The following is a 23,574-nucleotide window of genomic DNA, read 5'->3' on the forward strand; positions in this document are numbered from 1 at the left end:
AAACCAAGGGGCTTTCTTGCTGCCGGGTCTGCTGGGCGGGGTCTTCGGAGGGGCGAGGTCGTCTGCGCAGTCGCTGATCCACTTCGTGAGGTTGTTGGCCGCTTGGCTGGGGTTCATTGCGCTGGTGGGTGGGTTCTTGCTCAGGGAAGTCGCGAGCTGGTCGGCTGTGATCTTGTTCCAGCTTCTGCGTGCAACCTGTTGCTGGTGGTGGTGGATCGTGGTCCTTCTGAAGCTGAAGTGGACGCAGCCGTGGTCGGTCCAGTGGAGTCCGGTGGCATGGCTGAAGGTGATGTCCTTGCTGGATGAGAAGACGGGGTCGAGTCTGTGTCCGGCGTAGTGGGTGGGGGTGGTCACCAGTTGCTTGAGTCCGAGGTTAGCGAGGTTGTCCAGCAGGGTGGTGGTGTGGCGGTCGCAGTTGTTCTCCAGGTGGAAGTTGAGGTCCCCGAGGAGGATGTAGTCGGCGGAGGGGAGGGCGTGTGGGCTGATGAAGTTGGCGATGTCTTCGCTGAATTGTGTGCGTGGTCCCGGGGGTCTGTAGATGAGGGTGCCTCTGAGGGTCGTCTTGGGGTTGATGTGGATCTGGAAGTGCAGGTGTTCGGCGGGTGCGAGGGTGTCGTCGATGTTGGTCGTGACGCGGACTGAGTTCCTGTGGATGATGGCGATGCCTCCACCTGTCTGGTTGACGCGGTCCCTCCGGATGATCTTGTAGCCGTCCGGGATGGCGATGGCGATGTCGGGCGCTGAGGAGGCGTTCATCCAGGTTTCCGTGAGGAAGGCGACGTCTGGGGCTGTGGTGTCGAGCAGGTTCTAGAGCTCGACGGCGTGTCTGTGGACGGAGCAGGTGTTGAGCAGGATGCACTTGAGGTGGTTGCTGCTGGAGTTCGGCTTGGTCGGTGCTGGTGTGGTGCAGGTCCGGCTGCAGGTGAACTTGCAGGAGTGGCAGCAGAAGGGTCCGTGGGTGCGACTCGGGGTGGCTCGATAGCAGCCCGGGATTCTTCCGGCGTTGAGTGCGTGGAGTTGGGTGGCGTCGTAGGTCCGGAGGGAGGGCTGGTGTCTGCGGGGGCCAGGGGTCCTGGCACTGGGCGCGGGCCAGGCCCGGACGGGCGCAGACGGGCTTACCTTTGGCGCACCTTCGGCGCTCAGTTGGCGCTCCCGCTGCGCGGTCGCTCTGGGGGCGTCATAAGTGAGGAGCCGGGAGGGCGGGTCAGCTGGGTGACGGGAGCGGGGCGGCCAATGGGCAGGAGGGGGGCGGAGACGCCGGAGGGCAGTGGCGGGAAGGAGGACCGAGGGTGGCTCAGCGGCGGCTGGGTCGTCCGGCGGTTGGAGGGAGAACACAGGTGGGGGAGGGCAGCAGAAGGGGGGCAGAGAGGTACAGAAGGCAAAGGGGGAAACAAGTGGAGAATACAAGTGGAAACAAGTGAAAAATACGAGGGGAGACAAGTGGAAAATACAAGTGGTAACAAGTGAAAATTACGAGGGGAGACAAGTCAAAAATACAAGGGGAAACAAGTGTAAAATACGAGGGGAAACAAGTGAAAAATACAGCAGGCGAAAAACAAAGGGGAAACCAGGCACGCAGCAGAAGGCAAACCGCGGCGAAAAACTGAGGAGGTAGCAGGAAGTGCGCAGCAGTCAGCAGGGCAGAGTACTGGCATCAGCGGGCAGGAGCAGCGGAAGTGGGGGCGACTCAGCCTGAAGCACGCTCAAGCGGAGAGGCGACCTCGCCTGGAGCACCTCGGAGGTGGAGAGAAAGCTACAAACAGTTGGTTTGTCTTTCTAAACTGTTTAGTTCTGTCGATGTAATAAAGTATAGCCCTTTCAACATCAAGTGTGTGAAGAGCTCTCTCTGCTACGGAATCTGGGTTTGGGGAAAATGGGTAGCTCTACAGATTGATTAAGTTGAAAAGCAGAGATTACTTTGGGAAGGAATTTTGGATTTGTTCTGAGAACCACCTTGTTACGAAGTATTTGTAAGAATGGTTCTTGTATGGTTAAAGCCTGGATCTCACTTACTCTCCTGAGAGAGGTGATTGTGACAAGGAAAGCAACTTTCCATGTAAGGAATTGCAGTTCGCATTTGTGTTGGGGTTCAAATGGAGGACCAAGGAGCCTAGTAAGGACAATGTTTAAATTCCACACCGGAGAGGGTGGTCTTGTGGAAAGAATTAATCTTTTAAGGCCTTCCATGAACTGTTTGATAGCAGGTACCCTAAACAATGACAAATGTTGTCTGTTTCGCAGGTAAGCGGCAAGGGCAGCAAGATCTAATCGTATAGATGTGTATGCTAGATTACATCTTTGTAGATGCAGCAAGTAACCAATAATGTTCTGAACTGAAACATCTAGTGGGTCAATGTTGTTGTTATTGCAGTAAATGACAAATCTTTTCCATTTGGCTGCATAGCAAGCTCTAGTAGTAGGGCGTCTGGCTTCTTCAATAATGTTCATACAGTCTGGTGAGAGGTTGAGGTAACCGAACTCTGGGACTTCAGGAGCCAGATTGCTAGATTCAGTTGGTTTGGATCTGGATGCTGTATCTCTCCATGGTTCTGCGTAAGCAGGTTTGGGGAGAGCAGTAGTTTTTGGTGTGGAACTATTGAGCGTTCCAAAAGTGTTGTGAACCCTGGTTGCCGGGCCCACGTTGGAGCAACTAGGATCATTTTGAGAGACTGTTGTTTGAGCTTGCGTACTACTAGCGGAATGAGTGGGAGTGACAGAAAAGCGTACGCAAATATGCCTGACCAGTTCATCCATATCGCAGTGCCCTTGGAAAACGGATGTGGAAACCTGGTGGCGAAGGTTGGGCATTTTGCGGCAAACAGATCTATGTCTGGGTGGCCCCAAATCTTAGAAAATGGTTGAAGAACTGGAGGATGAAGTTCCCATTCATGTATCTGCTGTATCTGACGACTTAGGAGATCCGCAATCTGATTGTGTACTCCTGGAAGATGTTCTGCCAAAAGAAATATGTTTTGTGAAATGGCCCATCTCCATATGCTTTGTGCTAGTAGAGTGAGTTGCAAAGAATGTGTCCCTCCTTGTTTTTGTATATAACACATTGCTGTCATATTGTCTGTGCGGACAATGACAGTTTTGTTGATGAAATGTAGTTGGAATGATTCTAATGCTAGAAAAATTGCCAGTAATTCTAGGTGATTGATATGGAACACTTTTTGTTGAGTGGTCCAGCTGCCTTGAATTGTGTGGTTTAGGAGATGGGCTCCCTAGCCGTTGAATGATGCGTCTGCTATTAGCACTATTTGTGGAACTTGGTCTAGGAACGGCCGCCCTTTGGAAAGGTTTTGTGTGTTCCACCACTACAGAGAGCGATTTGTGAACCTGTGCACCAACACCAGATCTGAAAGCTGACCTTGAGCCTGGTTCCACTGATGTGCTAAGCTGCATAAACACTCGGGCTGGTAGAGAGTGTTGGGGTTGGAATTTTGCGATGAGGGTTTGCATACTGGCTATCCTGGCTAGATTGGGGTATGCAAGAGCTTTGGAAGTGTCTATTGTAGTGCAAATGCTACTTACCAGTATGCATCTGTTCTTGGCATGTAGGGCTGCTGACATTCATATCTGTGCATAGATCGCCGCCTAGTGTTGGGTCCGGATGATTGCACATTGTTGTCCTGGAAGAGTCTTCGAAGTATCACGAGATAGGTGGCTCCTCCCCTGGACTACAGTGCGCATGGGGATCGCCTCCATCCCCAGATTGTTTTTAGCCATTGGCAGAGATGGAGTGAACTATGTGAGTGATGACCATGATATGCGCGTATATAAGAAATACTGCAGCTGCTACAGGCGCCGGGGAGGAGGGCGGGCGATATGAATGTCAGCAGCCCTACATGCCAAGAACAGATGCATACTGGTAAGTAGCATTTGCAGTTCGAGGCATGTGGGCTGCTGAATTTATATCTGTGCATAGAATACATAGCAGTGCTCCCCTCATTGGCGGCCGCCCGTGCCAGCTGCAGCAGTTTGAAAAAGTGTTTTGAGAACAGCCTGTCCAACAGCTGCCTGCTGTTTAGAGTGTACGTCTACACAGTAATGTTTAGTAAAAGTATGTGTGGTAGACCATGTGGCTGCTCTACAAATATCTTCCAAGGGAATGTTCCCAAGGAAGGCCATAGAGGCCCCCAACTTTCTGGTGGAGTGGGCTCTTGGTGGAATTGTGAGAGTGCGTTTAGCTTTAGCGTAACAGATCTGAATGCATTTCACGATCCACCTAGCAATACCAGCTTTGGAAATAGCGTTACCCTTGTGGTGTGAGGCAAATGCAACGAAAAGTTGCTTGGTCTTTCGAAAATCCTTTGTCCTGTCAACGTAGTACATTAAGGCTCTTTTAACGTCAAGAGTGACTGGCAACTCAATTGTCTGGTTTAAGTGGAATTGAGATACCACCTTGGGCAAAAATGTAGGGTTAGTGCGGAGCACCACCCTGTTGGCATGCACTTGGAAAAAAGGCTCTTGGATGGCGAGTGCCTGCAACTCACTAACCCTCCGTAGCGATGTAATTGCTACTAAGAAAGCCACCTTCCAAGTTAGAAACTGAAGCTCACAAGAGTGCAGTGGCTCAAAAGGAGGACCCATCAGCCTTGTAAGAACCACATTGAGGTTCCATTCTGGAGCTGGTGGCGTCCGTGGTGGAATGACCCTTTTGAGCCCTTCCAGAAAAGCCTTGATAGCAGGAACCTTGAAAAGTGATAGGTGCTGCCTATTCTGGAGGTATGCAGCCATTGCAGACAGGTGAATGCGGATGGAAGAATACGCTAAATTGCATTGGTATAGATGGAACAGGTAACAAATGATGTTCTGAATGGAAGCATCCAGCGGGTCAATGTTGTGGTTTGCACAATAAATGACGAACCGCTTCCATTTAGCCGCATAACATGCTCTAGTAGTGGGCTTCCTTGCCTCCCGAATGATGTCCATGCAATCGGGGGGAAGATTGAGGTAGCCAAACTCTAGGACTTCAGGAGCCAGATCGCCAGGTTGAGCTGTTGCGGATCTGGGTGCTGAATGTCGCCATGGCTCTGCGTCAGAAGGCTGGGAGTGAGATGAAGCCTTTGATGCGGTACCACGGAAAGTTCCAGAAACGTGGTGTACCATGGTTGGCGAGCCCACGTTGGAGCAACCAGGATGAGAGTCATCGAGTGTTGCCTGAGCTTGCGTGCCACCAGCGGAATCAGAGGTGCTGGGGGAAAAGCGTACGCAAATCTGCCTGACCAGTTCATCCACATCGCATTGCCCTGCGATTGCGGGTGTGGGAACCTGGCGGCGAAGCCTTGGCATTTTGCGTTCTCCCTTGTGGCGAACAGGTCTATCTCTGGATGACCCCACTTTTGGAAGTACGGTTGGAGTACTGATGGATGTATCTCCCACTCGTGCATTTGGTGGCTGTGCCTGCTGAGCAGGTCCGCCATCTGATTGTCCTTGCCTGGGAGGTGCTCCGCCATGAGGAAGATGTTCCTCTGAATGGCCCACTTCCACATGCTCTGAGCCAGATGAGACAGCTGCGGAGAGTGTGTTCCTCCCTGCTTCTGAATGTAGTACATGGCCGTCATGTTGTCCGTCCGGATCAACACGACCTTGTTGCACAGATGTACTTTGAACGCCTTTAAGGCCATGAAGATTGACATCAGTTCCAACACATTGATGTGCATCTTCTTCTGCTGTGGTGTCCATAGTCCCTGCACTGTGTAGTGGAGTACATGCGCTCCCCAACCCTGGAGAGAGGCGTCCATTGTCAGGATAATCTGTGGCACTGGCTCTTGAAACGGTCGGCCCTTGCAAAGGTTTTGTGGATTCCACCAATGCAGAGAGTTGTACGCCCGACCGCTCACCAACACTAGGTCTGTTAGTTGCCCATGAGCCTGAGTCCACTGACGTGCTAGGCACTCCTGGAGCGGACGCATATGTAACCTCGAGTGCGGGACGATGGAGATGCAGGAGGCCATCATGCCTATCAACTGCATGAACACCCTCGCTGGAAGCGAGTGCTGTGGTCTGAATCGTTGGATCAGCGTCTGGATACTGGCGATTCTCACTGAGTTTGGCTGCGCAGTGGCTGCCAGAGTGTCTATTGTCGCGCCCAGATACTGCCGTACATGGGCGGGTTGGAGATGTGATTTTGGGTAATTCAGTGAAAATCCCAGATCGTGCAGGAGATGAATGGTGCGGGACACGTGGTTTGCGCACTGCTGTTCCGAACGTGCCTGAATGAGCCAGTCGTCCAGATACGGATAGACGTGGACGTTCTGGCGCCGTAGATGCGCCGCCACAGTCGCCAGGCACTTTGTAAAAACTCTTGGCGCTGTGGTGACTCCGAAAGGCAGAACTCTGAACTGATAGTGCTGGTCTTGGATTGTGAACCTGAGGTACTTCCTGTGTGAAGGATGCAGGGGAATGTGAAAGTATGCATCCTTGAGATCTAGCGTAGCCAGGAAGTCCCCTTGCTGAAGCAGAGGGAGAACCTGCTGCAACGTGAGCATATGGAAATGCTCCGACAGAATGTACCGGTTGAGGGGCCTGAGGTCCAGGATGGGCCTGAGGGATCTGTCCTTTTTGGGGATTAGAAAGTACAGAGAGTAGACTCCTGTTCCCCTTTCTTGCAGTGGCACGAGCTCTATCGCTCCTTTTTGCAGCATGACTTTGACCTCCTGCTGCAACAAGAGCAAGTGCTCGCCGGACATAGGACGGCTTCTTGGAGGTATGTTTGGTGGTGTGGACGTGAGTTCCAGACAGTAACCGTACTGAATAAGAGATTTGACCCACCTGTCCGTGGTGATGGATTTCCACGCGGGCAGGAACTGCTGGAGTCTCCCCCCGACCGGTGTTGTGTGGTCGGGGGGCAGTGACAAGGCGTCACTGTTTGTTGGTGGTGGAGGACCTGGAGCTGTTGTTTCCACGTCCCCTGCCTTTGACGTTGTTGCCCCTGTAACCACCTCTACCCTTGTTGGTGTATGAGGTCTGGGTGTTGCTTTTGTAATACTGCGTGGATTGCGATGCCTGACCCCTTGAGGTGCCTCTGTTATTGGAGCGGCGAAAAGAACCACCCCGAAACTGCTGTGACTGGAGGGCCCCCATAGACTTAGCAGTGTCCGTATCTTTCTTCATTTTTTCAAGGGTTGCGTCCACTTCAGGGCCAAACAGGTGGTCTGGATTAACTGTTTGATTTAAGATGGTTGTCTGTATGTCTGGTTTGAAGCCTGATATTCTAAGCCAGGCATGCCTACGCAGTAACACGCTAGTGTTTACAGCCCTGGAGGCGGTATCAGCCACATCCAATGCACACTTAATGGAAGCATTGGTGATGAGCTTCCCCTCCTGAATCAACATTTCAGCTGCCTCTTTGTACTGATCAGGTAAGTGTTGCAGAAGTGTTTCAAGGGTGTCATAGTGCGCCCTATCGTAGCGTGCAAGTAGGGCCTGCGTGTTTGAAATGCGCCAAATATTAGCTGCCTGCGCAGCAATACGTTTGCCTGAGGCTTCAAAGATCTTTGATTCTTTGTCTGGGGGAGGAGCATCACCCGTGGTCTGCGAGTTCGCCCGCTTGCGTGCGTTGGATACCACCAACGAATCCAGTGGCAAGTGTCCCTTGATGTACGTTGGATCAGTGGGCGCTGCCTTGTATTTCTTGTCAATACGAGGATTGATGACTCGCGCCCGAATGGGCTCCTTGAAAACCTCTGGCGCGTGCTTCAGCACTCCCTTGAGCATAGGCAATGTTTTGACCGACTTTTCAGCCACTGAGAAAGTGTCAAACAGAAAATCGACATCCACAGGGTCCGCATGGAGTTCGACATCATGATTTGCTGCAGCCCTCTCAATTAGAGCGTTGAAGGCTGCAGAGTCCTCTGTTGGAGAAGTTTTTGCTGCAAAAAGCTGCGGTTCGTGACCCGACTGAGGGTCCACAGGGTCGCCTTCAGCAGACCAAGGTTCGTTGACCTCCTCCGGATCCGAGTACGCTGGATAATTGTACTCGTCCTCCTCATCTCCGTCACCTTCCCCAGTGTTAGAATGAGTCGGTGAGAGTTCTAGATTTTGTGGAGATGCAGGCTCCATAGGGGCAGAAGTACCCGCAGAGTCCAACTTCCTTTTGAGTGGAATACGAAAATGTTCCAACACCGGCTCCGTGGTGATTTTCCTCTTAAGGAGAGAGAGTTTGCCTGTGTCGGCGTCGATGACAACCTCTCGACGCTCCTCTTCTGCGAGTGGCTGTAGCCTAAGCTTCGACACTACCAATGACGCTTTAGGCGTCGACACCAGCTTCAAGGGCACCCCGTCCCCATGCCTTGGAGCGAATGCCTTCGGCGTCTTCTGCAGCATGAAGCGGATTGGCGTCTGCGCCTTGGCCGTCTGCTGTGCAGGCTTCGGCACCACACTCTTTGGTTCCGGGGCCGCTGCGTCCTTCCGAATTCGTTGAAGGGACTCCGTGACCTTCTTGGTTAAGGACGGTGAGGGCTGGACCGGCTCGAGCGATTCCCTCGAGGCCGGAGTCGGGTCGGCGAGTAAAGGCACGGTCTTCGGAGCCGACACGTCACCACCCTTGCCCTTGACGGCCGGAATCGGCGCAGCCAGAGCCTTGGGGTCGTCTTGACGCTTCTTCGAGGGTCTTTTCGGGTCGTCGACCTCGACCATCTTCGGCGCCGACGCGGCCGCGTCGGTCGTCTTCGCCTTCGACACCAGGGTCTTCGGGTCGGCCATCTTGGCGTGGCTCTTGATGTTGGCGGCCATTTTGGGCTTTTTTGGAGCCTCAAGTCCCGACAGTGAGACTTTCACTTTCGGTTTCGATACCGTTGGTGTGGACCCCGGTGGTTTCACTTTCAGTTTCTTTACCGGGAGTGGCGCATCACCAATGTCCGTGGCCGGGCCCGTAGGCGGAGCCGTGGGACGAGTAGTAAGGTCTTGGGTAAGGCCCGAAGGCGATCCCTCGACCTGGGCCGTATCATGGGGATTGACCCCGGAGTCAGTCTGAGGGTGCTCCTCCTCTGAGCTATCGCCCACGGTGGCAATGGCCCCGTCGTCGTCCCCTACCTCTCCGACGACTTCATCAAACTCCTCGTCCCCCGCGTCGTAGTTTTCATCTTCCGACGCTGGGCTGGAGTCCGAAACTTGTAAGAAGGTGTCGTCACCAACGTCTTCCTCGAAGATGTTGTCCGGCGGGGGCGCTGATAAGTGGGCCTGGAGTCTAGCGGCCCGACGAAGCTTGAGAGTCTTCTTGCACCGGAACTTTGAGCAGGCCATACACCTGGCCTCGTCATGGTCCGGCGACAGACATTTGTTGCACACTGGGTGCACGTCGAGGTGTGAATACTTTGAGGTGCACACCGGGCACCTCTTAAACGGAGTTCGTTCCATGGTAGTAGTCTGGAGCGTCGTGTAGGCCCGTCCGCGCCGACAGCACGCGGAGGGGCAGCAAGAGTTCGGAGCTGATGAAGTAACAAACCCGAACGATGGACAATACCGACGCAAGTCCTAAAGACCTTTTGGTCTCAAGTTAGGAAAGTTAAACAACTATCGATTCCGACAGAGGGAACCGAAACACATCCGAACCCAATGGCGGAAAAAAACAATCTGGGGATGGAGGCGATGCCCATGCGCACTGTAGTCCAGGGGAGGAGCCACCTATCTCGTGATACTTCGAAGACTCTTCCAGGACAACAATGTGCAATCATCCGGACCTAACACTAGGCGGCGATCTATGCACAGATATGAATTCAGCAGCCCACATGCCTCGAACTTTAGGGTTAGTGCGAAGCACCACCCTGTTGGAGTGAATTTGTATGAATGGCTCTTGGATAGTTAGTGCCTGGAGTTCACTAACGCGTCTCAGTGATGTAATCGCTATCAGGAAAGCCACTTTCCACGTCAAGAACTGAATCTCGCAGGAATGTAGAGGCTCAAAAGTTGGACCCATCAGTCTGGTGAGGACCACATTTAGGTTCCATTCAGGAGCTGGCGGGGTACGGGGAGGAATGACTCGTTTGAGTCCTTCCAGAAAAGCTTTAATGGCAGGCACTCTGAAAAGTGAGAGATGCTGCCTGTTTTGTAGATAAGCTGCTATTGCGGACAAATGTATACGAATGGAAGCATAGGCCAGATTGCATTTGTATAGATGTAACAGATAACAAATGATGTTGTGAGTAGACGCGTCTAGCGGGTTGATGTTGTGGTCAGCACAATAAATTACGAACCGCTTCCATTTCGCCGCATAGCATGCTCTGGTGGTGGGCTTTCTTGCCTCCCTTATGAAATCCATACAGTCTGGAGGCAAATTGAGGTAGCCAAATTCTAAGACCTCAGGAGCCAGATCGCCAGGTTGAGCTGTTGCGGATCTGGGTGCTGAATGTCGCCATGGCTCTGCGTCAAAAGCCTGGGTGCGAGGTGCAGCCTTTGATGCGGTACCACGGATAGTTCTAGAAACGTGGTGTACCATGGTTGGCGTGCCCACGTTGGAGCAACCAGGACGAGCGTCATCGAGTGTTGCTTCAGCTTGCGTGCCACCAGCGGTATTAGAGGTGCTGGGGGAAAAGCGTACGCAAATCTGCCTGACCACTTCATCCATATCACATTGCCCTGCGACTGTGGGTGTGGGAACCTGGCGGCAAAGCTTCGGCATTTGGCGTTCTCCTTTGTGGCGAACAGGTCTATGTCTGGATGACCCCACCGCTGGAAGTACGGGTGGAGTACTGATGGATGTATCTCCCACTCGTGCATTTTGTAGCTGTACCTGCTGAGCAGGTCCGCCATCTGATTGTCCTTGCCTGGGAGGTGTTCCGCCATGAGGAAGATGTTACTCTGAATGGCCCATTTCCACATGCTCTGAGCCAGATGAGACAACTGTGGAGAGTGTGTTCCTCCCTGTTTCTGAATGTAGTACATGGCTGTCATGTTGTCCGTCCGGATCAACACGACCTTGTTGCACAGATGTACCTTGAATGCTTTCATTGCCATGAAGATAGCCATCAGCTCTAGAAGGTTGATGTGCATCCTCTTTTGCTGTGTTGTCCATAGTCCCTGCACTGTGTAGTGGAGTACATGAGCTCCCCAACCCTGGAGAGATGCGTCCATTGTCAGAATGATCTGTGGCACAGGCTCCTGGAACGGTCATCCCTTGCAAAGGTTTTGTGGATTCCACCAATGCAGAGAGTTGTATGCACGACCGGTTACCAACACTAGGTCTTTCAACTGTCCGTGAGCCTGATTCCACTGACGTGCTAAGCACTCCTGAAGCGGACGCATATGTAGTCTCGTGTGCGGGACTATGAAGATGCAGGAGGCCATCATGCCTATCAACTGCATGAACACTTGTGCCGGAAGCGAGTGTTGCGGCCTGAATTTTTGTATTAGCAATTGAATGCTGTTGATCCTCACTGAATTTGGCTGTGCTTTGGCTGCCAGAGTGTCTATTGTCGCGCCCAGATACTGCCGTACGTGGGCGGGCTGAAGGTGGGACTTTGGGTAATTCAGTGAGAATCCCAGATCGTGAAGAAGGTGAATGGTGTGGGACATGTGGGTGGCACACTGCTGGGCTGACTTTGCTTGGATAAGCCAGTCGTCCAGATAAGGATAGACGTTAATGTTCTGTCTCCGTAGGTGTGCAGCCACTGTCGCCAGGCACTTTGTAAACACCCTGGGTGCCGTCATCACTCCGAAAGGGAGGGCCTTGAATTGGTAATGCTGATTCTGAATGGTGAATCTGAGGTATTTTCTGTGTGACGGGTGTAGCGGAATATGAAAGTATGCATCCTTCAGATCTAATGTTGCGAGGAAATCTCCCTGACTGAGCAACGGTAGAATCTGCTGCAATGTTAGCATGTGAAAGTGTTCTGAAAGAATGTACTGGTTTAGGGGTCTGAGGTCCAGTATGGGTCTGAGGGACCCGTCCTTTTTTTGGATCAAGAAGTACAGTGAGTACACTCTTGTGCCTCTTTCTTCCACTGGCACAAGCTCGATTGCTCCTATTTGCAGCATGACGAGTACCTCATGCTGCAATAAGTGCAAATGCTCTGTGGACATAGGACGGTGTCTTGGGGGTATGTTGGGTGGAGTGGATGTTAACTCCAGACAATAACCGTACTGGATAAGCTTTGTGACCCACCTGTCTGTGGTGATGGACTTCCAGACCGGCAGGAACTGTTGGAGTCTCCCCCCGACCGGTGTTGTATGGTCGGGGGGCAGTGACAAGGCATCACTGTTTGTTAGTGGCGGAGGACCTGGAGCTATTGTTTCCACGACCTCTGCCCTTGGCGCTGTTTCCACGATAGCCACCTCTACTTTGTTTGGTGTATGTGGTTTGCGTGCCACTTTTATTGTACTGTGTTTGCTGGGACAGCTGGCCTCTGGAAACACCTCTATTGCTTGAGCGACGAAAAGAACCACCCCTGAACTGCTGCGACTGGAGAGCCCCCATAGACTTTGCAGTCTCAGTATCCTTCTTGATTTTTTCCAAGGTGGTGTCCACCTCTGGGCCGAATAAATGATCAGGGTTTACCGGCTGATTTAGTATGGTGGTTTGTATCTCTGGCTTGAACCCGGAGATTCTGAGCCAGGCATGTCGCCTCAACATGACACTTGTGTTAACGGCCCTGGCCGCGGTGTCTGCTGCGTCCAGTGCACATTTGATAGAAGCATTTGATATGAGCTTCCCTTCCTGTAAGAGCATCTCTGCTGCCTCCTTATACTCATCTGGCAAGTGTTGTAACAGGGTCTCAAGTGTATCGAAATGGGCCCTGTCATACTGGCTAAGAGTGCCTGAGTGTTTGAAATGCGCCAGATATTGGCCGCTTGAGCTGCCACCCTTTTCCCCGATGCTTCTAGCACTTTAGATTCTTTATCAGGGGGAGGAGCATCACCCGTTGTTTGTGAGTTAGCCCTCTTCCGGGCATTAGAAACAACCAGAGTGTCCAACGGCAACTGTCCCTTGATGTAGGTAGGGTCCCCAGGCGCCGGTTTGTACTTTTTTCAATTCTGGGGTTTATCACCCTGGCCCTTGTAGGCTCCTTAAATATCTCTCCAGCATGTTTCAAGACACCCTTCAGCATAGGCAGGGTCTTGACAGTCCTCTCTGAGGTGGAAAAGGTGTCAAACAGAAAATCCACTTCAATAGGGTCCGCATGGAGCTGGACATCATGATTTTTGGCTGCCCTTTCAATAAGCGCATTAAACGCCGCTGAGACTTCAGTAGGCGATGTTTTTACAGCATACACATGAGTGTCTGGGGCAGAGTGTGGATCGCCTGGGTCAGCAGCGTCCGCCCAGGGTTCATTATGATCGTCTGGATCAGTGTCCAGAGGATAGCTGTACTCCTCAACGTCACCTTCCCCTGTCTCCACATCCGAGTAAGTGGGCGAGACATCTTGGTCAAGTGGAGATATAGGTTCTACAAGAATGGGTGTTGTAGTAGAATCCTTTTTCTTTTTCAATGGGATTTTATATGACTCCATAGGCTGTTCCGGGGCGATCTTTCATTTATAAATAGAAAGTCTGCCTGTGTCGGCATCGATGAATTGTTCCTGTTGCTCTTCAAGCGAGGGTTGTCGATGCTTTGTGGCCGGTACCACAGTTGTGGGCTTTGGCCCCGTGGACACCTTCTTGGGCGCTTCGACAGCCATCTTAGGGGCGAAGGCCTTCGGTACCACTTTCGGCGGCAGCGTGAACTGGATGGGCGCCGACATCTTTTGAGGTTTACTGGCAGGCTTTGGAGGTGGGGTATCCTTCGGTCCGACACCCGAAGCCTTCTCCTTAATTCGCTTCAGCGAGTCCGCCACCTGCCTAGAGAAGGAGGCGGACAGTCGCTTTGGCTCGACGGAGTCCTTCGAGCCACCGCCAGGCGTGGACTCTAGGGTTGTACCACTTTTAGCCTTGTCTGGTCGACGCGCAAGATCGAGAACCTTCTGAGCTCCGAGTCCTTTGTCGGTGTCGACGGTCTTTGGCACCGATTTTTTCGGGTCGACGTCCTTGACCAGTGCTTTCGGAGTGCCAGTCTTCGGCTCGACGCCCTTTAGCGACCGCGCCGGGTCGATAACACCTTTATGCTTCGTCGGTGCCGATAGTTCAGAGGACTTCGAGCCGACCAAAGCAACACGCACTCGGTTTCGATTTCGCCTCTAGTGCTTTGGGTTGCGTAGACACCGAAGCTTTCTCTTTCGTTTTCGATTTGCCAACTGGCGGCTCCTTAGAAGTGTCCGAAGCCGGGCCCGAAGGCGGGGCTGTAGAACCCAGTGGAAGATCTTGGGTAAGGCCATGTGGCGATCCCTCGACCTGAGCCTTATGAAGTGTCTTGGCCCCAGTATCAGGTTGTTGGCCTAGCTCCTCGCTTGAGCTATCTTCCATGGCCCCAAAGGCCCCATCGTCGTCTCCTACCTCTTCGACGACGTCTTCAGTATCGACCATCTCAATATCTGCGTCGTAGCTGGAGTCTATCTCCGATGCGGGATCAGACAGGTTCTCTCGAACCTCCCGCTCTGCTCCCTCATCTTCCTCAGCATTGAAGATGTTCACCGGGTCAGGTGCCGTCTGCTGGGCTCCCTTGCGCGCTGCGCGTCGTAGCCGAATCGTCTTTTTGGATCGGAAACGGGAACAAGCCATACAACTGGCTTCATCGTGATCCGGCGACAGGCACTTGTTGCACACCGGGTGGACGTCGATGTGAGGATATTTCGAGTTGCACACAGGACATCTTTTGAACGGGCTCCGTTCCATGATGGTTCGTCGATAAGGCCTCTGGCGTCGACCGGGCCTTCAGTGCTGAAAAGCCACGCGGCTCCTCTGGATGTCCGGCTCGGGAACTGAGCTGGAACAGAACTGGGCACCGATCGCAAGACAATACCGACGATAAACTAAAGGCCTTTTGACCAAAGAGAAAGTTTTTTATCGATTCCGAACTTGAGTGAACCAATATGCATCCGAACCCAATGGCGGAAAAAAACCATCTGGGGGTGGAGTCGATGCCCATGCGCACTGTAGTCCAGGGGAGGAGCCACCTATCTCGTGATACTTCGAAGACTCTTCCAGGACAACAATGTGCGATCATCTGGACCCAACACTAGGCGGCGATCTATGCACAGATATGAATTCAGCAGCCCACATGCCTCGAACGCCTCGGCACAACTGATCCTCAACGTACCACGCCACGGCCACATCACCCCCCCACCTGAGAAACCTACACTGGCTCCCCGTCAACAAGAGGATATCCTTCAAGCTCCTCACCCACAAGACCGGCCCAGCCTACCTCAACAGACGGCTCTCCTTCTACATCCCCAACCGCCAGCTATGCTCCGCCGACCTCTCACTCGCCACCGTGCCGCTCATCCGAAGAACCACCACCGGTGGGAGATCCTTCTCCCACCTCGCCACCAAAACAAGGAACACCCTCCCACTGAGCCTACGACAGGCTGAAGACCTTCTGACCTTCAGGAGGATACTCAAGACCTGGCTGTTCGATCAGTAGCGCCCCCCCCCCCCTAGCGCCTTGAGACCCTTGCGGGTATGTAGTGCGCTTTACAAATGATTGATTGATTGAACCCCCAATCTGACATACGGGGCACGAAGCCGCAGCCAGTCCAGTTGGTGTCTTAAATTAACAGTCCCGGCATCTCCCTCAGTATTTGTTTAATGGCACCAACAAGGCACTTGGCACTCAGCCGGCCGCGTGAATCTGTAATATTTGAGAATACTGCGAGCTGGCACTAAAGAATAATCTCCAGGGTGTGGAAGCGAAAGGTTCCTCACTGAGAGGCCATTGCGTGGTTACCAAAGACACGAGTCTTAGCAATCTGTCTTCTTTCTATTTGTATTGAGAGAGAAGAACCAGCGCGGCCACGTGGCTGCTAAAGGATTGCAAGGTATGCAGCTGGCACCTGGCCACGCTGCTTCTCGCTCCCGAGCTCCCTAGGCCAGGGGAGGAAGGTGGGAGATGCAACCTCCTTTGGCCAATTGCGTGCTGTCTTTCTTAGAAAGACGCACGCAAAGGCCAATAGCGTGTGAGCCCAAAAAAAGCGTGTGGTCCAAGTTCAAAGTACTCACTAGAAGCCTCGCAGAGCAGGGCATGCGCGCTGGCTCAGGCGAGACCTAAAACCTGGGTATTTAACAAAAAAAAAGCTATACAAAAACACGGTTTCCACTACATCCAACCTTTTTACTGAAAACATCAATTTTCAGTTTCACAGTACTGTAAATAATAGAACGTAGGATTTGCACTGAGCAAGATGGGGTTGAAACGGACGTTGCACTAAATAACACATTTTTCTCACTAAGCACTCCATTGCGAAAGATGTCTGTTTTAATGTAAATACTATATATTATCTTTGTATTAGTTTCAATAGATTCATATATCTATAAAAAAATATATGTGCACTTTACAGGTTTTGACTAAAGCAAACAACTAAACAAGTATTTTGCAAAGTATAGCCTTTCTTCAACACAAGACCAAAAGATAAACTCTTGGACTGTAATTTCTTTTTTTGTCCGAATACTATGGATTGAAAAACAAAGAATTGTCATTTATGCTCTATGTAATGAGCAGAAACCAATCATGTTGATGAAAAGCTGGATGTGAAAATATTGTTATTTTCCTTTACTGTGAAACCTTTTATGGCCTATGGCCAAAATACAGTATTATATATTATTAATAGAAGGGACAATTGTACAAGTTCATAGTTATTATGGGAAGAATGAAAGGGCGAGCTGAAACTGGAAACACTCCTCTCACAGCTGAGTGTTAGGCATGTACAGAAATAGAATGGGGGTAAGCATTGCTCCATTACCTCTTTTTTAGTCATCACTGAACCATCATCTTCAGGATCAGAAACTGGAGTAGCTGGAGTCTCTGCAGGTTCTTTTTCTTCTGCCTCTGGAAGAAAGTCAAGGCCAAGGTTACTGACACACACAAACAACAGAAACGTATTGGTAGACAAGGCAAACAAGTTCACGGTAAGCAGCAAAATATTAAAGTGTAGAGTTCAAATCCAATTATAATGCTGAAGGATAGCAATCAGCTTCCATTCTAAATTGCTGTTAAACCTAACTGACATGTTGCACACACAAAACCATTTCAACAATACATGAGTAAAGTACTTGAGAAGAAGCAGAACACACAGCAATAATTGCACAAAATACAACAGGTTTAATAAATTAAAAGTAGAGACTTGCAAAAATGTCAATGCTATATTAAGCACTACCCTTTAATCTCCCGCATTTTAAAATGGGCTTGCAAAATCTCCACATTCATCCTCATTAACCCAAAGGCACGCTACTCACAGGGTATCCGATCCCAGAATGTTTTAAAAATAAAAGTGACCAAAAATGTTCATGATGCATGTTCTCCTCTCTCCAAAAACATACAGCTTTGAGCTTCATCCTGTGAAAAACAATTATGCTCTCATTTGACTTAGTTTGATTTTCTGTACATGACTATTTCGATTATAAATTAGACACATCTCTGGCTAGTGAAGGTTCTTGTATCTACACTCGTCATCTTTGTCAAATAAACTGTGCTCTGCAAATGGTCCAGGGAATATTTGGGTTAGTGAAACAAGATAAGGCACGTCTCCTTTTACTTTCTTTGGATCTTGCAGAGTCACCCAAAAAATTGACTAAAAGAAAAACACTGAATAATCCTGCTTGGTAAATTCTGCTGCTTCTGTAAGGGTATTAAACCTTATAGTCTTCTAATGTGTGCCATAGTTCTATTCAAGGTGGTCAATAAGCAGGAAAGAAAACATCAGAGGCAGACAGTTTATTGTCCTCACTTTCTTACTACATTTAGTATCAGATACGAGTAAAGCAGACTTACTTTAAACCATAATTTAATTCTCAAAAGACTAGTAATATTAACAGCAGAAAAAAACAACAAGCATTAGAAATGCAATAGGGCTCGCATTAGGAAAGTTTGAGCTATTGGTATTATAAATGATTTTTTTTATGCGTTATTTTTTAAAATAGCTAAATTAATAGCTTTGTCATTTACGATGCCAATAGTTATAACTTTTGCAAATGTGACACCTATAGCATTTGTAATGCAACATGTTTTGTATTTACGTGAATTAGATGTATTGATATTACAAATAACAATGGCTTTTAATTTTTTTAAAATAATTAATACTTAAATAATGTATTTAATTTGTAATGGCAATAGCTTAAACTTTTGTAAATAACTTTTGTGAAGATTATGTTCAGTGTTTTTTATTGTGACGAAAATCCAAGAACAGAAGTGAAATATTAACATCTTTTTGTGATTTGTAATAAAGCTTGAAACATTGAGAGAACAGATTTGAACCAGTGATACTGTGGTGGTGCTGAGTGATGCTGTGGTTGCGCCGAGTGATGCTGTGGTTGCGCCGAGTGATGCTGTGGTTGCGCCGAGTGATGCTGTGGTTGCGCCGAGTGATGCTGTGGTTGCGCCGAGTGATGCTGTGGTTGCGCCGAGTGATGCTGTGGTTGCGCCGAGTGATGCTGTGGTTGCGCCGAGTGATGCTGTGGTTGCGCCGAGTGATGCTGTGGTTGCGCCGAGTGATGCTGTGGTTGCGCCGAGTGATGCTGTGGTTGCGCCGAGTGATGCTGTGGTTGCGCCGAGTGATGCTGTGGTTGCGCCGAGTGATGCTGTGGTTGCGCCGAGTGATGCTGTGGTTGCGCCGAGTGATGCTGTGGTTGCGCCGAGTGATGCTGTGGTTGCGCCGAGTGATGCTGTGGTTGCGCCGAGTGATGCTGTGGTTGCGCCGAGTGATGCTGTGGTTGCGCCGAGTGATGCTGTGGTTGCGCCGAGTGATGCTGTGGTTGCGCCGAGTGATGCTGTGGTTGCGCCGAGTGATGCTGTGGTTGCGCCGAGTGATGCTGTGGTTGCGCCGAGTGATGCTGTGGTTGCGCCGAGTGATGCTGTGGTTGCGCCGAGTGATGCTGTGGTTGCGCCGAGTGATGCTGTGGTTGCGCCGAGTGATGCTGTGGTTGCGCCGAGTGATGCTGTGGTTGCGCCGAGTGATGCTGTGGTTGCGCCGAGTGATGCTGTGGTTGCGCCGAGTGATGCTGTGGTTGCGCCGTGTGATGCTGTGGTTGCGCCGAGTGATGCTGTGGTTGCGCCGAGTGATGCTGTGGTTGCGCCGAGTGATGCTGTGGTTGCGCCGAGTGATGCTGTGGTTGCGCCGAGTGGTGGTGTGGTTGCGCCGAGTGGTGGTGTGGTTGCGCCGAGTGGTGGTGTGGTTGCGCCGAGTGGTGGTGTGGTTGCGCCGAGTGATGCTGTGGTTGCGCCGAGTGATGCTGTGGTTGCGCCGAGTGATGCTGTGGTTGCGCCGAGTGATGCTGTGGTTGCGCCGAGTGATGCTGTGGTTGCGCCGAGTGATGGTGTGGTTGCGCCGAGTGATGGTGTGGTTGCGCCGAGTGATGGTGTGGTTGCGCCGAGTGATGGTGTGGTTGCGCCGAGTGATGGTGTGGTTGCGCCGAGTGATGGTGTGGTTGCGCCGAGTGATGGTGTGGTTGCGCCGAGTGATGGTGTGGTTGCGCCGAGTGATGGTGTGGTTGCGCCGAGTGATGGTGTGGTTGCGCCGAGTGATGGTGTGGTTGCGCCGAGTGATGGTGTGGTTGCGCCGAGTGATGGTGTGGTTGCGCCGAGTGATGGTGTGGTTGCGCCGAGTGATGGTGTGGTTGCGCCGAGTGATGGTGTGGTTGCGCCGAGTGATGGTGTGGTTGCGCCGAGTGATGGTGTGGTTGCGCCGAGTGATGGTGTGGTTGCGCCGAGTGATGGTGTGGTTGCGCCGAGTGATGGTGTGGTTGCGCCGAGTGATGGTGTGGTTGCGCCGAGTGATGGTGTGGTTGCGCCGAGTGATGGTGTGGTTGCGCCGAGTGATGGTGTGGTTGCGCCGAGTGATGGTGTGGTTGCGCCGAGTGATGGTGTGGTGGTGCGGGTGTCTGAGGGTGAGCGGGTGTCTGAGGGTGAGCGGGTGTCTGAGGGTGAGCGGGTGTCTGAGGGTGAGCGGGTGTCTGAGGGTGAGCGGGTGTCTGAGGGTGAGCGGGTGTCTGAGGGTGAGCGGGTGTCTGAGGGTGAGCGGGTGTCTGAGGGTGAGCGGGTGTCTGAGGGTGAGCGGGTGTCTGAGGGTGAGCGGGTGTCTGAGGGTGAGCGGGTAAGTGAGGGTGAGCGGGTAAGTGAGGGTGAGCGGGTAAGTGAGGGTGAGCGGGTAAGTGAGGGTGAGCGGGTAAGTGAGGGTGAGCGGGTAAGTGAGGGTGAGCGGGTAAGTGAGGGTGAGCGGGTAAGTGAGGGTGAGCGGGTAAGTGAGGGTGAGCGGGTAAGTGAGGGTGAGCGGGTAAGTGAGGGTGAGCGGGTAAGTGAGGGTGAGCGGGTAAGTGAGGGTGAGCGGGTAAGTGAGGGTGAGCGGGTAAGTGAGGGTGAGCGGGTAAGTGAGGGTGAGCGGGTAAGTGAGGATGAGCGGGTAAGTGAGGGTGAGCGGGTAAGTGAGGGTGAGCGGGTAAGTGAGGGTGAGCGGGTAAGTGAGGGTGAGCGGGTAAGTGAGGGTGAGCGGGTAAGTGAGGGTGAGCGGGTAAGTGAGGGTGAGCGGGTAAGTGAGGGTGAGCGGGTAAGTGAGGGTGAGCGGGTGAGTGAGGGTGAGCGGGTGAGTGAGGGTGAGCGGGTGAGTGAGGGTGAGTGAGGGTGAGCGGGCGAGTGAGGGTGAGCGGGTGAGTGAGGGTGAGCGGGTGAGTGAGGGTGAGCGGGTGAGCGGGTGAGTGAGGGTGAGCGGGTGAGTGAGGGTGAGCGGGTGAGTGAGGGTGAGCGGGTGAGTGAGGGTGAGCGGGTAAGTGAGGGTGAGCGGGTAAGTGAGGGTGAGCGGGTAAGTGAGGGTGAGAGGGTAGGTGAGGGTAAGTGAGGGTGAGAGGGTGGGTGGGGGTAAGTGAGGGTGAGAGGGTGGGTGGGGGTAAGTGAGGGTGAAAGGGTGGGTGAGGGTCAGAGGTGCGAGGGTGGGTAAGGGGGTGTGCGAGGGTGCTGAGTGGTGCTGAATGATAATGTGGTGGTGCTGAATGATAATGTGGTGGTGCTGAGTGATAATGTGGTGGTGCTGAGTGATAATGTGGTGGTGCTGAGTGATAATGTGGTGGTGCTGAGGGGGTGAGTGTGTGAGGGTGAGAGGGTGAGCGAGGGTGTATGTGGGGGGTGTGAGGGTAAGGGTGAGGGAGGGTTAGGGAGGGTGAGGGGGTGTGGGGTGTGAGGGTTAGGGTATGTGAGGATGAGGGGGGTGAGGTTGAGGGGGGGTGAGGGTGTGTGAGAGTGGGGTGTGTGAGTGGGGGTGAGGGTGAGTGAGGGTGGGTGAGGGGTGAGAGGGTGTGTGAGGGTGAGGGGGTGAGAGGGTGGGTGAGGGGGTGAGAGGGTGTGTGAGGGTGAGGGGGTGAGAGGGTGTGTGAGGGAGTGAGAGGGTGTGTGAGGGTGAGGGGGTGAGAGGGAGGGTGAGGGTGAGGGGGTGAGAGGGAGGGTGAGGGTGTGTGTGAGGGTGAGGGGGTGTGTGAGTGTGAGGGTGTGTGAGGGTGTGCGAGTGTGAGGGTGTGTGAGGGTGTGCGAGTGTGAGGGTGTGTGAGGGTGAGGGTGTGTGAGGGTGAGGGTGTGTGAGGGTGAGCGGGTGTGAGGGTGAGCGGGTGTGAGGGGGTAAGAGCGGGTGTGAGGGGGTAAGAGCGGGTGTGAGGGGGTAAGAGCGGGTGTGAGGGGGTAAGAGCGGGTGTGAGGGGGTAAGAGCGGGTGTGAGGGGATAAGAGCGGGTGTGAGGGGGTAAGAGCGGGTGTGAGGGGGTAAGAGCGGGTGTGAGGGGGTAAGAGCGGGTGTGAGGGGGTAAGTGGGGGTGAGAGGGTGGGTGGGGGTAAGTGAGGGTGAGAGGGTGGGTGGGGGTAAGTGAAGGTGAGAGGGTGGGAGAGGGTCAGGGGTGCAAGGGTGTGTGAGGGTGAGGGGGTGTGTGAGGGTGAGAGGGGGTGTGTGAGGGTGAGAGGGGGTGGGTGAGAGGGGGTGTGAGGGTGAGGGGGGTGAGAGGCGGTGTAAGGGTGAGAGGGGGTGTGAGGGTGAGTGAGGGTGTGAGGGTGAGTGAGGGTGTTTGAGGGTGAGTGAGGGTGTTTGAGGGTGAGTGAGGGTTGTGCACAGAGGAGACTAGTAGGGTGGAAAACGGAGCCATTGCTGGGACTTTTCTGGTAAAATACTTGATGAGAACCCAGGCCAGTATAATACTGTCTTCTGCGTGCAAGTCTGTGAAGTCTGCGGAGCTCGTACCTTGTAGGTGCCCGCTGGACCTGTGTAGGAGGGGTGTAGGGAGTCAGGGAGGGTCGGGCAGACCAGGGAATGGAGGACGAATAAGGAAGCGCTGACACTTGATTAAGAAAGGCTCCGTTTGTGCTCCGAGGGTGGGGAGGGCCGGTAATGCGAAGCAGGATGGGGGAAGCTAAATTATAATGCTGAAGCGAAGGTCAGCATTCACCGTCATTATCTTTGGTCCCTACCGTATTGATGCGGACCACTTCGAGTCTCCCTTTCTCCCAATGCCTATTAAAACAAGCTTGTGTCCACTTTGGTCTACTCCGACGAAAACAGTGGAGTTCACTCCCTATTTGGAAAGGAGGGGGAGGGAGGAGTGAAAGGAGGGGGAGGGAGGAGAGAAGGGAGGGAGAGAAGTGAGTTGGGTGGAGAAGTGGGGGTAAAGGCAAGACAACGAAAGCAAATCCAGCGCGACATTCATGAAAGGGCACCGTCCTGGGGCTCCAGCCTCGACTGTCTCACAGCAGAGCTGAGTCGTCAGGCGGGTTGAGAGGGAGGGCTGTGCTGGAGCCTGATGACTAATTGGGGGAGAGGAAGGGAGACCAGATAAGATACGCAGCAATAAATGTGAAACCAACGCGGCGCTTGTAAAAGGGGCGCAGTGCTGATAAACAAGCTTCTGTCCACGTTGGTCTACTCCGACGAAAACAGTGGAGTTCACTCACTGTTTGGAAAGGAGGGGGAGGGAGGAGTGAAAGGAGGGGGAGGGAGGAGAGAAGGGAGGGAGAGAAGAGAGTTGGGTGGAGGAGCGGGGGTAAAGGCAAGACAACGAAAGCAAAACCAGCGCGACATTCAGGAAAGGGAACCGTCCTGGGGCTCCAGCCTCGACTGTCTCACAGCAGAGCTGAGGAGTCAGGCGGGTGGAGAGGGAGGGCTGTGCTGGAGCCTGATGACTAATTGGGGGAGAGGAAGGGAGACCAGATAGGATACGCAGCAATGAATGTGAAACCAACACGGCGCTTGTAAAAGGGGCGCAGTGCTGATAAAGTATGTTGACACATTATCCTGCCTGCAATAGTAACGAGAGGTAATACCATATTTCTCCTGCAAGCTCACGCACTTTAAAGTCACCACATGCCTACTGGTAATAAGGTACATACGGTTGGGGAACGTATGAAGTGAAGAGCTTCTAACAAATGTTTTATGTTTGAGGAAGTGCCATCAGAGAAATGCGTAGAAAGGAGACACGGCCTGGCGGCCGTGAAACTGAAAGCACGGCCGGCCGGCCGTGAAAAAGCCTTTGATGCAGCAGGGGGCAATTAGGGGAGGAGAATGGCTGGGCTGGCGGCACCAAGCTG

At 52.6% G+C, this 23,574-nt stretch overlaps 1 protein-coding gene across 1 annotated transcript in view; it reads right to left on the bottom strand.

Moving 5' to 3' along the window:
• Positions 1-23,574, bottom strand: part of SF3B2 (splicing factor 3b subunit 2) — a 461,083-nt gene that overhangs the window by 282,892 nt on the left and 154,617 nt on the right. The window contains exon 8 of the mRNA XM_086938496.1: positions 16,773-16,858. Within this exon, the coding sequence (XP_086794622.1) occupies positions 16,773-16,858 (86 nt within the window). The remainder of the gene's footprint in view (positions 1-16,772; positions 16,859-23,574) is intronic.

The sequence above is a fragment of the Lissotriton vulgaris genome, chromosome 9 (genome assembly GCF_964263255.1).
Source record: "Lissotriton vulgaris chromosome 9, aLisVul1.2, whole genome shotgun sequence".
Classification (NCBI taxonomy): Eukaryota; Metazoa; Chordata; class Amphibia; order Caudata; family Salamandridae; genus Lissotriton; species Lissotriton vulgaris.